Source organism: Lygodium microphyllum, chromosome 6, assembly GCF_053477565.2.
Source record: "Lygodium microphyllum isolate KBCC chromosome 6, Lygodium_microphyllum_v1.1.10, whole genome shotgun sequence".
NCBI lineage: Eukaryota > Viridiplantae > Streptophyta > Polypodiopsida > Schizaeales > Lygodiaceae > Lygodium > Lygodium microphyllum.
Window position 1 is genome coordinate 126,563,139 of NC_141140.1, and position 17,740 is coordinate 126,580,878.

Genomic DNA, 17,740 nt, shown 5'->3' on the forward strand with positions numbered 1-17,740 from the left:
TATTGTTATTATTTATTGATTTTATTAAAATCACTATTAAAAAGAAAAAAATCATCATCCTTACATGTCGAAAAAATAAACCATCTTTAAAAAAATAAAATTACGAGGTATAACAAGTTTTTCTGTGAATAAGTATACTACAGTTTTATGATAAAAACATATTGTTCTCATTAGCATCAATGGAAAACAAAGTCACAAGGCAACCTTTAAGACTTCTAGAAAAAGGAAAACTATGGCTTCTAGAAAAACATCACTAAAACCGTTTGCTACAACTTTGTACGATATAGAAAAATTCAAATCGTCTTGGGCGACAGAATGCGAAAGCATCATTGGAAGACTAACAATGTGCGCATCCTATGGTATAGTTACAATGCAACATCATGCTATCAACTCCCAAAAGAACGATCCATCTACAGAAGAAATACAAGTTACAATGGCTTTGTCAAGCACTATTCTCATCCTTACATGCTAACAACACGGAGCCAACATGATGATAACTAAATGCCGACCATGTCTTGCGAAGAAAGAGAAACAAATATGTGCTATCACTCTTACTAGACTATACAAAATGAATTCTCAATGCAAAGCTATTACAACTTCAAGTATTAAGCATCATTGATACATCCATCTCGGTCTGCAAAACGGCAAGAGCGATCGGGAATGGAACCTTGGACCGGCGATCTATTCTCGATAACCCTCCAGTCTCTTGGAATGATGGATCGCTTTCATAGCCATCTACTAGAATTGACTTGACTACATTTGATATTGCGGATGTGTTTGCTTTCAACATACTACATAATCCACTAATCCAGAAATACATGGCTATAATAGAACATCCACATCCAAGGATAGGGCTTTGCATCCTTAACAGGCAATCCATCACAGGATTATAGACCTCCATCGTGAAAGCTCTCCATTCGATCCAATGCTCCAAGCAGATCACGAGAATGAAAGATCCTATAGTTTGCTCGAAAATATAGTTGAACCAAGCTGCTGACAAGCATTCCAAAGAGCCGATCAGCACGAGTTCGCATGCATCATATTACGGAATAATAACTGTCTCGTTGAAAGAACGACAACGTTTAGGACGGATGACTTTCTTGCAAGAACCTCACCCTGCCTAGATATCACCTTGGAAAATGCAGTGTTTCTGTTCTTATTCCCACTTGGCCATGGCGCCTACGACCAAAAGAAATATGAACGTTTAAAATCATGATCAATGACTCAAACTACATATGCATACATATTCTTCTTTCGACATCCTCCATGTATTTAAACCCCCCAGAAACTTATCTACAAATGTACTTCGCTTCAAAACACGACGCATGTCTAAACACCATCAGTATTTAAACCCCCCAGAAACTTATCTACAAATGTACTTCGCTTCAAAACACGACGCATGTCTAAACACCATCAGTAGTAAAACTGCTACATAACAAACATGCAAGAACTGCATATAGAACTTCAAACTCCTTTACTGAGCTGCACATGTCAACCTGGTTGTTTAATGATTTTAAATTCTACTTTTGAAAGATTATCAAACTACGGTGATTCCCTAGACTTTTCTAGTGTTGTCATTGTTTCATTAAATTGAATTAAACACAAGTGGTAGACATTCAAGGGCCATACCAATGTTTTGTTGCGTAAAGAATATTATCTACATTGCAATGGTTTCCAAGTTGACGTAACATGGCTCTTGCCTTGACATAACAATAGATTGTGTTGAACCGACTTCCTTTTTCCAAATACACTTTTGCTTTTAGTTAATAAAATAAGAAGGTTTGTAAAAATGACTTGCTGATAAAATCTGGGTCATTTCCATCGGTATGTATGCTTGGTTCAATTTGGAATATTAGGGTTGTAAAGCCACTCATAGAACTCCTCTGATCTTTGTGCATTTCTTGAGGCTGACTGTTCTGATATTGTCTTTGCACGAGGCATTTGCCTTGCTTGGTACAAATCAAGTGCAGTCCTGTGTCATACAACATTGTATTGATTGAAAAAAGCAGTTATACTAGTAGGATAAGGGGCCAACAAAGTGATGTTTCCAAAACCAAAATGCACCCCACCCTAATTTAATGGCAATTCTGCATAAACCATGCATAATTTTTAGCCACTTGAAGCTACGATACAAATTCTTCTTCTTTTGTATTAAACCAACGTTTAATGGGAGTCAAAAAATTTGAGCCATGTAATATTTTGGATTTAGTAAACCAACAAAACAATGCATCCTTGAATGTCACTCTATTGGCCTCTATAGTCACTCTTTCCTGAACCCTTCATTAACTAGATGTATTAGATACAAATTTGAAAATGCCCCAGATTGTTCTATTTTCCCTCTATTTCCATTGCTGAATGCAGCAGAAGCAAATTCATGCCACAAGCTTTCTATCTATTGCATGGCAGACCTTTTACTTTCAGTTTTAAATTATCTCCCATACAACCCCTACCTGATTACTACTAAAGGTATTGACAAAGAGCTGCTGAAAGCATTGCAAACATTCCTGCCCTAGTTGCATGTCCTTTCGCACTTGTGAGATATATTGCTCTTCTCTAAATACTCTAGAAAGGCCTTTGAAGAGAAATTCTCATCCACAAAGGTATCTAGCCTTGGCCCTGTCACAAATATTGCTCATCCAAATGCAATAAGCCTAGTATTTCATACTCCTTGCAAGCGATAAGCAATGACAACTGGCCATGTGTAAATCTTCATGTATTTCAGATTGCATTGTAGCACTAGCCTTACCCAACTTAATGTAAGTGAGGCGGGTGCTACAGCAGGTTCACACATGTGCATAATATGCACACATCATACATGCACACGTGCATCTCTGTGTGCATGAGCACAGCAGATACTCTGTGGAAGAGCAGTCATGTCAGCATAAGTTCCATTTCTTTGCATTGGCTAGGATTATGCTGTAGCATTTTGTCATGTAAGATGACAGTTGTCACTGAGCTATATAGGCTAGACTTGAAGTAAGTTTGAATCCACAGCAAGATGGACCTAAAAGTTCCATCCTTGAAAAAAACTCATGCATTCATTCACTGAACAAGCCATTAACTCTACGCCTTATCATTCAGCCCTCAGAAATCATTTTGCCACTGATGATCCAGCATCTCAGCTATATATGTCAATGCTGCAGGTCTTTTCTTCATGTTGCAATCTAATTAACACAACGTGTCCCTCTAGGGCTAACAAAGAGGCTAAAAAACTACACTACGAAGTAATTTATGCTAGATGTGACTAAAAAACTGGCTTCGTATGTTTGGAGGCATCTATAACTTCTCTGAATATAGGGAACCTTCAAAGCATTGGATGTTCCACCCACAGTTCCCATTGCATGTTTGTTTGGCAAAAGAGACTACACATATATGAATTGGAATAACGGCAGTCTGCCATAATAAATGTACAAACTCTTTTTAGTGTTCCACTTGTTTGTGATTAATACCTCAAGTCTGTGCAGGATGTCAGAAGCTTTGCCAGCTGCATTCCATCTTCATAGGCTAAATTGGCCCCCTGTCCTAGCGAGGGAGTAACAGCATGGACAGCATCTGTAAACAAAGGTCATATCAGGAATAGCAAAACACAACACACTTTTCTGTAATACCACATTTTTCAACCAGAGCAGACACATACTTGTAAAAGAAACACTAAGAAATGCTGCATGCATATAAGCTCCAATGTATGCATCAAAATGTCAACACAAGTTTTTCCTGCCATTCTAAGATGATACCAAACAGGATAACACATGAACGTGCTTGAAAGAAACCAGCAAATTGGAGATACAATACACACTCTCTAATAGTTTCAAAGAAATGTCTTTCTTAAGATGTTCATCCTATCTCACACTATCTGTGAAAATGCTGATATCAAGGTAACCATGAAACACATTTTAACAGGGATATAAAGAAGCATTTTAGTATACATTGTTCACCTATCTGTTTCAGTCCGAGGAAAAGAAGCAACTTTTATAAGACTACTACCGTAAGCTTCCTAACGTGCATTTTATCACAATGCTGAACTGGTATGTGTAGAGTTTTCCACAGATGCAAATGTATAGAAGGATCCAGCTATTAAAGGAGGAGGTAGAAAGCTTCAAAGTCCTTCACATTGAGAGAAACCGAGCATCTAACAGGCCCACTGCTCATAGAGGGTGAGGATCTGATGCGAGTATGATGCCCCCAAAGTCTCCTCCAAATAAAGCCTTCCCAATGACTGCAAAATGCTGCTCGTCAAATGGTTATGGATCCACAAGCTATTGTACATGTGTAGGGATTATTTAATGGATTTACTTGGGTCGCAATTGCTCCCTTCAGACAGAATCACAGCAGCCTGCACTATGTTTTATGAGTTGGCCAAGGACGAGGTTCTACCTGATATAGTGGAGAAGTTAGGTGTAAACATTCTAAGGATGAGGTAATGGAAGTGTTGTTGCATTTACCTAGATTAAAGCCCATGTTGGATGGCCTTACCAATGAGTTCTTTGTGACACATGCAAATCAGCTGGCAGCACCTTTGACCATTATGTATTAGGGAGTTTGGGTGATAGGAAATGTGCCGCTCACTTGGAAAGAGGGTGTTACAAAATTGATTCCAAAAGTGCCATCACCTTCCAGTCTTAAGCATTGGAGGCCTAGTTCTTTGACAGGCATCATGTGTAAGATCTTTACAAAAGTGTATAGAGTGCATGAGCACCTTCATGATCTTATGCATCCTGCTCAATATGGATTTGTCAAAGAGAGATAGATTCTTCATAATATCTTGAATGTGCAAATGGGGATTGATTATGCACATCACACAAATCAAGAATTGGTGATGATTCCGTTAGAACTTGAAAAAGTGTTCAATTATCTAGAATGGTCTTTTTAAACCTAGCTTATGCAAACAATGGGATTTGGTCCTAGAATGCCTCATTTGATTTACATGGTCAGCACGGAGTGTCTCACGAGGACGTGCATTTTTAATGCTTAGCTTTGGCATTATTAAGTTGTGCACATGTGAACTGCACATGTGAAGTACAAAGTCAGTTGAGTGATTGCGAATACCTTAATGACCCAAGTGATCATTGGGTGACATCCACAAAAGTTGCACAATGGATAGGTACTTGTGGGTGCCTAGTGTCAATTTGGGTCCAAGCCATTAGTTGGGCTATTCATTAAATGTCCAATGGTGACATTAGAACTAGGCATCAATTATTTAAATAATGCTAGTCCTAGACCAAATAATGTGTGGGACAATTGAATGTCTAGTGGGGTTTAGCATAGTTGATGTGAATAGGCACTAGCCAGTTCTTGGGCAAGGTCAAATGGTTAAGTAATTAATTTTTGGAGATTAAATTCTGAAAATTCATTGATTAAAGTTGGAAATTACTTTTGGAAAGTTGCAAAGTGGCAAAATAGGCTGCCACTTGTGAAAACTTCCCATGCAAACTAAAGCAGGGCTGTTGGGGGGTTGGCTGAGGGCCATTCCGGCATTCAGAGGCTGAGGGTGGAAGGAGCTATTGGATGACCTCTAAGAGAGGTGACAGCTGATTGTGCAACATGACAATATGGGGTCAACAAGTTTCCTTCTCCATCTCAGTGAGAGGTGGAAGTAGAAGGGTTGCATTGGGGTTTTACTCCCCTTTTGAAGTTGTTGGCACCATTAGAATTGCCATCAAAGCTACCCATCAAAAGATACTCATTTCAATTGATTTTCTCTCTTGTCTATACCAATCAACTCTCAACAATTCTCTGCCAATTCCAGCTTGGCGTGAAGAGCAATTGTAGAAAATGTTGCTAAGACCCTAATTTGCAGCAGAAACTACGTTTTCCATAGCCACCCTGGGACCCGTGCCTAATATTGAGATATAATTAAGGAAATACTGCAAGGGATGTCAGCTCTTGGGCCAAGGCTGTCCAAGATTAAGAGGTAAAGTGTATATTTCCAGATTTGTGTATTTAATGTTTGCTATAATTTGAGTTAAATCAGGTTTATACCACCCTTTCCAAGAAGGAAGGCTGGTTTCAAAGTCTTGCTCTAAAGCTATGCTTAATAGTGTTATGGAGCCTTTTACTCTTTCTCCATTTGTTAAACAGGGATGCCCTCTGAACCCTTTGTTCTTTGCTTTGGCCACCCATCCTAATTTGACAATGTTGTCCCATTTGGCTGCAAATGGTGATGTGGTGGACTTGCTCCTTCCTTCAGCGTAACATTTGATTGGGCAAGCTTTGGCTGATGACATGTTTATGTTCCTAAAAGCTGACAAAGATAATCTTTGTAAAGAAATGGAGATATGGGGCTTGTTTGCACTTGCTTCGGGGCTTCATATGAACATCTTCTAGTCTACTCTTATTAGTTGCACAAAAAAAGACTTGCAAACTTTGGGTTGGCAAGGAGAGGTGGTAACTAAGGTGAATGTTTTATCCAAGAAGTGGCTTGAATGGATCTTCACACGTATTATTGACAGCTTGTATATTGGAAATTGTAGGCATGATCTTTTCATGACGCCTTAAAAGTGGCCAAGAAAATCATAGTGTTGATGATTTCTTATTATTTGCCATTGCTTCCTTGGTAGAAGTTCAGTTTGTGAGAGATCACTCAGTCAATTTGCCTACCCATAATTGAGCATCTCTTGGACCTCTTGAATCATATCTATACTGTGAAAAGAAAATGTTGAATAGAGTGGCCATGCTTAGGCTGATTATTGTTGTTGATGTACTTTTGTCTACATGTCCCCTTGTCATGTCCTTCCAGTCAGTTCCAAGAGTTTTTTAAAGTTCCTAGAGGCTATCGCCATTGATGGAAAACAATTTCAGGTTCCTTGTGTATTTCATAGCCCTTTCCTCCCTTAAATTAGGATAGCCCCTGGCAAGATTGGATAATTAATGGTTGATTCTTGTTAGATTGGGATTTAGTAAATCAGATGTATCTTTTGCTTATTAGAGATTAGGATTGGCTGTCAATGAAGGGTAATCACACTCGGGGTCTTCACGCAAGGCCAAAGTTTGGTGGAAATCTGTGGTGATGACAGATTGGCATAATAAAATCCTTTCAAATACAAAGGTGTTCTTCCTCTAACGCCTTTGGAAGAAAGGTATCACCATCAATGAGCACATTTGCATCCATAAACAAAGAAGATTTCCTAAAGGTGAGATGCAAAAGTGCTGCAAATCCATGATGGGTCACTTCATCCACTCCTGTCTTTTCTTTATCAAGAAGAGAATATAATCCCTCCTTGGTGTGGTATCCCAGATGTAGCTAGAAAGGTATAGGAAGAGAGAAATTTAGAGGGAGAGATAGAGGGTAGATCATAGATAAATGGTGAAATGAGAGAAAGTGAGACTCTCAAGAGAGTCTAGAATTTAAAGTTTAGAGACAATGTGAATTCTAAAAATTAAAATAAGCGTGTATCATGATAAGTAAGGGAGAGAAATTATTACCATGAAGAAGAGGGCTCTTGATCCAAGATGATTGATGCTTCAATCTCTACTATTGCCTTTGCCATAAAATGATAGGTGAGGCCGATAGTGGACCCCACCATATCTGTCATGCGAAGCACTTTGTAAATAGGAGTGACCGCAATGACAATGGCTCTCACTTCAATCCAAAAGTCCTCCAAGCAAAGCTGTTGAATGGCCTTTGCTTCTACTTGACTTGAAGCAGACTCTTCTTCAAGCCACTCCTTGAATTTATCATCGAAGATGACTTTATTGTGAATGTCATAGAGATGCTCAAGAAGAAGCCATATGGTCACAAAGTGCATCTTCGATGGCTTCTTCAACTCCAAATCTGAGTATGAGCAATAAATTGATGAAACCAATGGCATTGCAAGAAATAAATTGCAAGAACTTCGACCTTGGCATTGATGAAACCGATGATTGTACAAGCATCATCAACAATCCTCTTCACCCACTCCAACGTGCCTAGATCTTCCTTGAGAAGATCTAGGCAATGAATGGTGCATGATATCCATACTATGGATGGAAACTCTAGCCTCGAGTTTTTATCCGATAGAGGCATAAATCGAGACATTGTCTATGATAACTTGCATCATGTTTTGCAAATCAACCTACAAGATCATGCACAATGAAATTAGAATAAAATTGATAAGTTGCAAGTAAACAAATCAATTTACGATTTATGTGTATTGCACATTCAAATAGCAAGATTATAGATTTAAAACATTACCTCAATAATGGCATGCCATATATGCCGATATATAAAGGAACTTGTTGTTCTCCTTCTCCTTGTGCCGGCATCCACTGCTCATAGGAAGTACATACCAAGCAGGCAAGAGATGAGGATGTTGATAATCCTCCTTTTCTTATGATTGCTCAATCCATTGGATAGGATGGAGCACCCATACTTTGCGCCCAACCGGCATGCACGGGCTTAAGCGACTTGTCAATTCTTTTTTTTTTTTCGTAAAAGAGCGACTTGTCAATTCTCCATTCCTCACAAGGACCAATGACGATGGCAATGCCTTTCATCATCCTCTTCTATCGATCCACTTTGAGATGTGGAAAGAGAGATTGCACTCAATTATGGTGTGTGCTATTTTGGCTTGCCTTTGCCTCTCTTTTAGGAAAGAGAGAAGACTAGATACTTGGCTTGTTGCTTGGGCAAGAGTGGCTTGCCTCTGTAGCATAGATGCACCACTTGAATGGCTTTTTCTTGATGGGATGGAGGAGGCCCCTCCAACGGAGGAAAGGGGGATATGGTTGGAGAGAGATCTTCCGCATCCGAGACCTTGTGATCGAGAGATATCACCTCTTCACTCGCCTTTGAAATGCCTTTGTGCCATTTCAATAGCAAGTGTTTCCAACAACATTCTTGATAAACATAATTGGGAATGCCAACTAAGGCATGGTGTGGCCTTCTCTCCCAATTGGCATATGTGGATGAGGAGATGGATGACCGATGAGGTTTGAATCTTTAGGCAATACTTGCATTGCCACTTGCAAGTGTTGCATCTTTCCTTCACTTGTTCAAATTACACACGATGCAAGCAAAAGGCCTCATGAAGAGGGGGTGCCATTGATGATTGGGAGTATGGAGAGTGAGAGAGAGAGAGAAAGAGCTTGAGAGTGAGGGTAGAAAGGGAGGAAGTGGAGACTCGAGAGGATGGATGGTGGAGTGATTGAGAGAGTAGAGATTTCTCGAGGGATAGAGAGCTTGAGAGAGTAGAGAGAGCTTGAGGGAGTAGAAAGCTTGAGATGGCAAGAGTGCTTGAAGGAGTAGAGGGAGTGGGAAGCTCAAGTGAGTAGAAAGGATGCGTGAGATGGGGGAGGGGGAGAGATTTTTATAGAGAGGGAGAGTGTTTTAGGGTTTAGAGTTGGGGAGAGAGAGAGAGAGAGAGGTGTGCAAATGATGAGAGAGAGGTGGCTACATTGTGTGTCACGTGTATGAGAGAGAGAGAGAGAGAGAGAGGGGGGGTTTTGTTGCATTGAGTGAGAGAGAGACTAGAGTAGTTTCTAGAGAGTTGTTGGAGCCTTAAGTGAGCTGTTGGGGAACCAAAGGATAAAAAAGAGTGAAAAAACAGTCTAGTTTGACGTGGTTGACAGGCCAACGAATGCTTGCAATTTGGCCAGATGAGCTTGGATGACATCGGATGGATTGTATGGGTCGACCTCCGTTGGTGGATGTGGACAACCCAAGGCTATTGGCATATCTCGACTACCTAGAAAAAGGCCGTTTGATTGCAAAAAACCCACACACACACACACACACACAGAGGCATATCTCAACTACCTAGAAAAAGGCCACTTGATTGCAACACACACACACAGGACCGGGGTCCTAAGCACCATGGCGACCTGGGTTGTGCCCTAGGGTTTTTGTGTTACCCTCAGCGTGCCTCTCCTATGGCTCGTCATCAATATCTTGCTTATTGTGCCAGCTTTCTTTTGTCCGCCTAGGGACCTGTGTCCTGCTTGCCTTCAACCTTTCCCACGATGCTAGCCTCACATCCGTCTCCATCCTATGCCCCGCTTGTTGTGCATTTGCCTTCAGTTTCTGCTACGTGGCCTTGTCCTATTGCAGCGGCTGCGATACACATAGCTGACGCCTACCTAGTGCCTTTTTCAGTCTACTCCCGGCGACCACCTTGTTCTGCCCGTACAACATCTATGACAGTCACAGTATGAGCTGCTGACAGCTCCTATGCCTTGGTGGAAGATCGCCGATGGCTCAAATGGATGAGGCCCTTGCTAATTTACATGGACTTGGAAGAAGTTGCCGTGGAAGAAGATATGGTGCCTTGCACTGACGACATGGCTCTGAGCCTTCCTAAGGTTTAGCCCTTTGTCAAGCACAACAAGCATCTCTATGAATAATCTCCTACTGCCCCTAAGGCCCTTGATCTGGGAGATTCTCCGCAGCGCTCCTATGCCCAGGTGGCTTCTCCTTTACACAATTCACAGGAACCAAATTGGGAATAGTTGCTTGAGTTTGCCAATTCTTTATTGGAGGAGTATGTTGAGCACAATCATCAAGATATTCCTGTCTTTGCTGAGGAAGAGATTTTGGATGCACAAGTGAATACCCAAGAGGTTCTCCACTCCTTTTCACCTTTCCACGAGAGAGGTGTCATTCTTTTCTTCACTAACCGGATACCTATTCTCACTAGGATTCGTTAGTGGCTGATATCTCTTCTTCAGGTTGATTATGTGGAGGAGATTTTTGCTGGTCCATGTGGTTTCAATGAGGTTGTGCTTTGTTCTCCTTTGGCACAAGATTTCCTTCTTGCCCAACAGCCCATCTTCTTTGAGAAAGAGTTGGTGCACATTGTTTCGTGGAGCCCTATGGCACATTTCCATTGCTTGCTTATGCAGGCATGTCTAGTGTGGGAAGAAAGTCGAGCATTGCCCGGTGGCAGGCCCTCCTCAAGGACACTATGGCTGCAATGGGTTGGGTGTTGGTGCCCCCTAGTCTGATGCATGCAGCCGATAGAAATCGACTGTGCATGTTATGGGACATAAGCACAAAGAGGCCTAACTAGTTGCGTCTTAATTGCAATGGTATGAGGCCTCTTTGGTTTCGGCTTAAAAGGGGTACTTTTGCTAGGCACTATTTCTCATGTGGTCAATTAGGTCACTTCACAACAAAATGCCCAAACTGCAAAAATGCTGTAGTGGATCAGCCTGTGGATAAAGATCAAAGCACACCCCCCGCCCCCTGTCTTGTCAAGCAGCAAATTGTTCAACCTACCCAGTTTAAGGTCCAACAATCAACTCCTCCATTGGCTCTCGAGACACAAGTATGGACTGAAGCTAGATGGAATAAAGGTAAAGTGAAGGAGGTCCCCATGCTTGTAGCACCTATTGATCCTTCTTCACAGGACCCCCTTCGCACTTACTCACATCGTCAAGACAAGTCTTTTGATGTGCCCACAGTTCGAGTTCCTACTAGCCCCAAGGATCCGCAACTTGCTAAACAACAAGTGCCACAATAATGTACCCATGATCCTCCATCTCAGCTGGCTTTTGATGCTGTAGGTCATCACACCTTGGGATCACAAGTATCTAGGTTCTACCTTCCACCTTGCAAATGGGTCTTCCTCCTCATGGGCTGAACATTAGAGGCCCAATCCCTTTGTGGTGCTAGGCGACTTCTTTGAAGATGGTGTGTTGCAGGCTCATGTGGCCATATCTCATCGACACTCTTGATCCTCTCTCTTTGTCTAGTCCTGGGGTGCCCCTTGCACACTCGTCCTTTTGCTCTTGCTGAATCCGTTGTACTTGGTTCATATATGATGGCCTAGAGCCACCTTGTACTTAGTGATCTTGTAGTTTTTCTCATAATTAATATAATTATTCATTACTCATTACTCATTACTCATTACTCATTACTCATTACAAGAGAGAGAGAGAGAGAGTGAGAGAGAGAGAGAGAGAGAAGGACGCGATGGGGGTAAAAAGTTGGACGCAGGCCTGCCAGATCCTGGGCCTCATGTTTCCCCGGATTCCGTGCGCACGTACACGCGCAAGAAAGACATGGTCACCCCACAGCAGGTTGTGCGTACCATGGCCCCGTCAGCCCCCCGCAATCCGTCTTCAAGGAAAGTCTATTCCGAGGGCCCCAAGGGCCCACCTGCTAAGCTGGCGTTTGATGCGAAAGGCAATGTGATTACTCCTTGGGATAGGCGTTATCCCCGCCCTGCTCCCAAGGTAGTGGATTTCCCTTCTACCTCTAAAGCAGGTCGCCCGAATTCATTTGCAGTATTGGCTGATTTTTTGGATGAGGGTGTCCTGGATGCCCTCGCGGAAAAGATGCAATCGAGGCAACAGGCGCCTCGTTCCTGACTTCCTTTGTTTGAAAATATATGAAGATTGCCACGTGGAACGTGCGAGGCATTTGCTCTCGCCATAAGCAGCATACCATGTGGTCTGTCTTGCATGAAAATCAGTGGGATGTATTATGTGCAGTGGAGCACAAAAGTCATGGTGAGGCAGGAAAGGTTGTGGATTGTCGTGGATTTCGTCTGTTTTATGCAGGGACACATGCTAAGCATTATTCGGGCGTGCTGATGATTGTTCATGAGAAATACCAGCCTGTTCTTGTTAAAAATGATGTGCACGGCCGCTTTCTGGTAATCAAAGTCCTATTTGAAGGTGAGATTTTATGGCTGCTGGGACTTTATGCTCCCAATGATCCCACATCCCGACGGGATCTATGGTTGACTTTGCAGGGCTCCATGGCACTTGGCCGCAGAGGGTTTTTGATGGGAGATTTCAATATGTGTGTTGACTCTTCGCAGTCCACCTCAGGGCATTCGATAATGGATGCGCCAGAAAGCCGGGTGTGGAACTCCTTTGCTTTGCACATACTTAAGCAAGATCTTTGGTCGTGGCTTCACCCTTCTGTTTCAGGTTTTACTTTTCATTCTGCGCAATATGCAACCACTTGGTCGCGATTGGACAGAATGTATATCATGCAGGGGGATGATTTTCTTCCTGAGATGCTGGAGATGAAGGTCTTGCAGCAATATGCGTTGTCGGATCATTTTCCCCTCCGGCTTGAGATGCGGGCACAATCTGTTGCACCTTTTATGCAGTTCCTGGATAAGCTCCCTTTACGCTTCAACTCCTCTTACTTGAAGCATCCAATTTTTCAGGATTATATGCAGCAACTGATTGAGAGGTTCTTATTGGACTTCGCCTCTGAGGGCTTGGCTTCGTTTGCACGCCTGCTCTCTAATGTCCAGCGGGTTGCTCGGCAGTATGGGATTCACACTGCCTCTCTTTGTCGCCGCCGTCGACTTGCAGCAGAGGACTTATTGGCCTTGGTCCGTTCCTTGCTCCTGGATTTCCCCAGATGATGATTTTTTGCTGTCACTGGAGCGGCGTTTGGCCCATCTTATTCAAGTCTTTAGCTTGAAATCTTATCAGCAGGCCAAGCTGCATAACTTGACTGACACATTGCAAGATAATGCCTGCCAGTCTCATAAGTTCTTTCGCGCCTTGCATGCTTCTCCGGCTCGCGAAAATATGACTCGACTTCAGGACTCGGAAGGTCGCATGGTCACTGATCCGCAGACCATTATCAATATGTGCAGAAATTATTTTATGGATCTTTTTGGTTCTTCATCCTTGCCGTCTAGCCAGGTTACGCATGCCCGCTCGGTCTTCTATCAGCTGGTCCACCAGCAGGTTCCGCTTGATATGCAAGCCTCTTTGGAGGCGGATATTTGCGAAGAGGAGGTTATGGATGTGTTGTTGCACCTGCCTAAGGATAAAAGTCCTGGTTGGGATGGTCTCACTAATGAATTTTTTGAGCACTCAGCCATGCAGTTGGTAAAGCCTTCGGTGGTCATGTTCCAGCAGGTTTGGGAAACAGGGGTCATGCCTTCTTCATGGAAAGAAGGCCTCATCAAACTGATCCCCAAGGTCCCTTCGCCGTCAAAGCTGCAACACTGGAGACCAATTTCGTTGATGGGCGTGATGTATAAAATCTTTTCCAAAGTGCTGGCAAATCGGGTTCACAAGCACCTTCCAGCTCTTGTGCACCCCCTCCAATATGGTTTCATTAAGGGACGCAACATTTTGCACAATATCTTGAATGTGCAAATGGCTATTGATTATGCGAGGCACTCCAATCAACAAGTGGTCTTGATTCAACTGGACCTGGAAAAGGCGTTTGACTGTGTGGACTGGTCTTTCCTTGCAGAGCTTATGTCTGCTATGGGCTTTGGGATCCGCATGTCCCGATTGATCTACACCATTAGTACTGAGGCTTCTTCAAGAGTTATGCTTAATGGTGGGGTCACAGAGCCATTTCTCCTTGCACGCTCGCTCAGACAAGGCTGCCCTTTGAGTCCTCTCTTCTTTGCCTTGGCGACTCACCCGGTCCTTTAAATGTTATCCTCCATGGCGGCTTCTGCCCAGCTGGCAGGGTTATCTCTTCCTTTGGGGCAGCACTTCATTAGCCAATCCTTGGCTGATGACTCCTTTATTTTTTTGCAGGCGGACAGGGATAACATTCGCAAGGCATTAGATGTTTGGACGCTCTTTGGTCAAGCTTCTGGTCTTCGCATCAATGCCTTCAAGTCAGCCATTCTCAGTTGCACGGAGCCTGATTTAGAGTCATTAGGCTGGCAGGGCCAGGTGGTTTCTCGTGGCGCGATTGTCAGGCATCTTGGATACCCATTGGGGGTGGATGTACGGCCAAAGGCCCTGCTGGAGTGGATTTCACACAAACTGGCCGTGAAGTTTATGTATTGGAAGTCGCAAGCCTGGCCGTTCCATGTCCGCCTCAAAGTGGCTCAGACAATTATGCTACCAATGCTGATGTATTTCCTGCCATTACTGCCATGGACGCCCAGTACTTTGAAGGCTCTTACTCATCCCATTCGTTTCATGCTATGGAAGAAAGATTCACTGCAGGCAGGCATTTCCTGGATTTCATGGTCACATGCATGTACCCCTAAGCGCATGGGTGGTGGAGCTATTTTGGATGCAGAAACTCATATGCTGGCTCTTCGTTGGTCTCTGTTTCGTGCCATGTGTGTGGATCATCACCCGTGGACCATCATAGCCCGTTATTTTCTTGAGGACAGCGGCCTCCGCCAGGGTAACACACGGCTTCGAGCCTCATGGTGGCATGTCCTTAATGCTGACGCTCGTTTCTCCAGTCCCTCTTCCTCTTTGTTAGTGCATTTGGTCGGCTCTTGGAAAGTGGTGCTCCAAAAGTCCCGTTGGCATCCTGTAGGGGACCGCGTGCAGACAAACTCTTTTCAGCTGGAATTGTTGGCGGTATCCACATTACTTTCATGGGAAGATAAACATCAGCTCAGACCAAGATTTAACCGCATGGCCCGTTTGGGTGTGACTTCGATTGCGGATGCTACCCTTGCCACTCGCAATGTCCTTGCATCATTTCGGACTGCTAGGAGACTTTTCAGGATCCCGCGCGGATACCGTGATTTATGGGGGAAGCTTTCCTCGGAACTTCAGGGTAGGCAACCCTTTCCTGCCCTGGCTATGGATCGCCCTTGGCAGGACTGGGACCTTGCAGGCCGGTTGAGTCTGGAAAAGGCCTCTACTAATCAGGTGTATCATCTTCTCATTAAAGATCACCAATGGTTGGGCGTGAAAGTTAATGCTGTTTGGGGCCTGCGGAAATCACTGTCATGGTGGCAGGCAACGCTGATGGAGGGATGGCAGAACAAGACACCTTTCAAATGCAAGGTCTTTCTGTGGCGGGTAATGATTGGTGGTCTTCCTCTTGCCTCGGCCCTTTCCAAGCGTCGAATCTCGAATGGCACTTGCTTCTTCTGCACCACTTCGGCGGAATCGGCCTGACATCGTTTTCTTTCTTGCCTGCTCGCCAAGAATATCTGGTCACTCTTGTCACGAATCTGGCACGCGGTGGTGGGGTCTTCACTGACTCCCTTCGATTGGGTTTTTGTGCGCCCGAAGTATCCCACACCACCACCGTTACATATGAAGATCTTATTCCATTTTTTCAGATACTGGGGATGCTGGCACATTTGGACCACCCGAAATGCTTTTCTCTTTGATTCGGCTTCTAATGTACCGCGACATATTGCAAGGCTTAAAGGGCTCTTGCATTGGCAGCTAGATCTCATCAGGCACTCTGACTTGCTCCCTCGGGAGGATTTGTATTCCTGGCATTTGGCAATTGCCTCTGGGTCCTTGCCATGATTGGTGTAACTTTTTAGTACCCTAGTCCGGGGATTTCCCACACGTTGGCCTATGGCCCTCGTGCCTCTTGTACTCGTGTAATCATGTAATCTTGTACTTTCTTCGTAATTAATACAATTACCTTTTACGAAAAAAAAAAAGAAGGACGCGATGGAGCCTGACCTGAAGCCGCCTCGCCCTTGCTCCTGTTCCGTTGCTATTTGTGGATTGCGCCACGCTCGACGGCTGCCCGTCTCGTTTTGCCTCCTACACTGCCATTGCACTTCGGCCTTTTCTTCCTGGGCGCAGACGGAAAAAAGTATTGTGGGTCCCTGCTTTTGTGTGTTCACCTGGTCTGTTTCTGCCTTCTGCGAGCTCTGCCCCTGCACGCCTGCAACCTGTCATCTGCGAATACACCTGCTCTGCGACTTGCGGTTCGTGTGGCGCCCAGATCTATTCCTGAGACACAGACACTGCATTGGGAGAAGAGACAGCTCTACCCTAGGCAGAAACAGATGTGCTGTCCGGGCAGTCTTTAGTGCGCCCTTTGAGCGCCCCTATACAGAGCCTGCGGTCTGGACTTTCTTCTATTCCACGTGCAATCTGCCCCTGTGCATTGATAAAGAGAGCAGACCTGCCCCTACACACACAGAGAGAGAGAGAGAGAGAGAGAGAGAGAGAGAGAGAGAGAGAGAGAGAGAGAGAGAGAGCTGGTTATAGCAAACTGTCAGTTTGGAGAGAGAGAGAGAGAGAGAGAGGAGAGTCTGGAGAGAGAGAGAGAGAGAGAGAGAGAGAGAGAGAGAGAGAGGAGAGAGAGAGAGAGAGAGAGAGAGAGAGAGAGAGGAGAGAGAGAGAGAGAGAGAGAGAGAAGCAGAGCAATGGCATCCCTGCGTCGTGCCGCCCTGCCCTCGCCTGGTCCTGCACGCCCTCTCGTCGCCTTCATCTGCGCTGTCGCAGAGTGAAGACCCCTCTGTCTTCCTCGCGCGCTCGCGTTCCGCCCAGTCGCTGCCCGACATGACGTCGCTGCCCGCCTGACGGTCCGTTGCTGCGCGCCGGTTACTCGCGCCTCCTCAGCCCCGTCGCCGCCTGCAGTTCCGTTCTTCCTGGACCTTCTTCGTGCTTGCTCCCTGCGCCGCCAACGACACCCATCGCGCCCTGTCCCTGACGCCCTACGCCTGCCGCCGCCAACGCCTTCTTCGCCTGGTGCCCTGTCCGTAGCCGCCTCTGACGCCCTGCTTCAAATGCCCTGTCCACGGCCGCCCTTGCTGCCCTGTCCCTTGACCTGACGGATCCCTGCCTGGCACCTTAGCCTGTCCTGTCCTGCCGTTGCGACCGACAGGCTGTTGTTTCGCCCTTCTGCCCCTGCACGGTGACAGGTACAGCTCAGCTTTTATTAGCCGTCTTTGCAGAGTATACCCCTGGACAGCGCCTCTGTACAGACCAGCGGGCGAGAGAGAGAGCGGGAGAGAGACAAGGTTAGTCCTCCTTCAAGATCAAATTGTCACATGATGGCTGGTTTGGATCTGGATTTCATAGACCAAACAGTGGCAGCACTTGGCCCGGATTCTGATGCCGAGGAACCTGAGGACATGGTTCCGTGCAACGAAGAGATGCC

The 17,740-nt window shown here is 44.7% G+C and overlaps 1 protein-coding gene across 5 annotated transcripts in view; it reads right to left on the reverse strand.

Annotated features, from left to right (window-relative positions):
- Positions 1 to 573: 573 nt before the first annotated feature.
- The window catches only part of LOC148035097 (FAD-dependent monooxygenase penM-like), a 224,714-nt gene continuing 207,547 nt past the window's right edge, over positions 574 to 17,740 (reverse strand). For 2 of the 5 annotated variants that reach the window (XM_087680058.1, XM_087680055.1), the window contains 3 exons: positions 3,450 to 3,552; positions 1,132 to 1,179; positions 574 to 990 (listed from right to left, as the gene is read on the reverse strand). In XM_087680058.1, coding sequence (XP_087536184.1) covers positions 888 to 990; positions 1,132 to 1,179; positions 3,450 to 3,552 — 254 coding nt within the window. In that variant the 3' untranslated portion in view covers positions 574 to 887. Of the gene's footprint in view, positions 1,180 to 1,528; positions 1,973 to 3,449; positions 3,553 to 17,740 lie in introns of those variants that run through there. The other 3 variants (XR_015691155.1, XM_087680059.1, XM_087680056.1) reach the window with 3 other exon arrangements.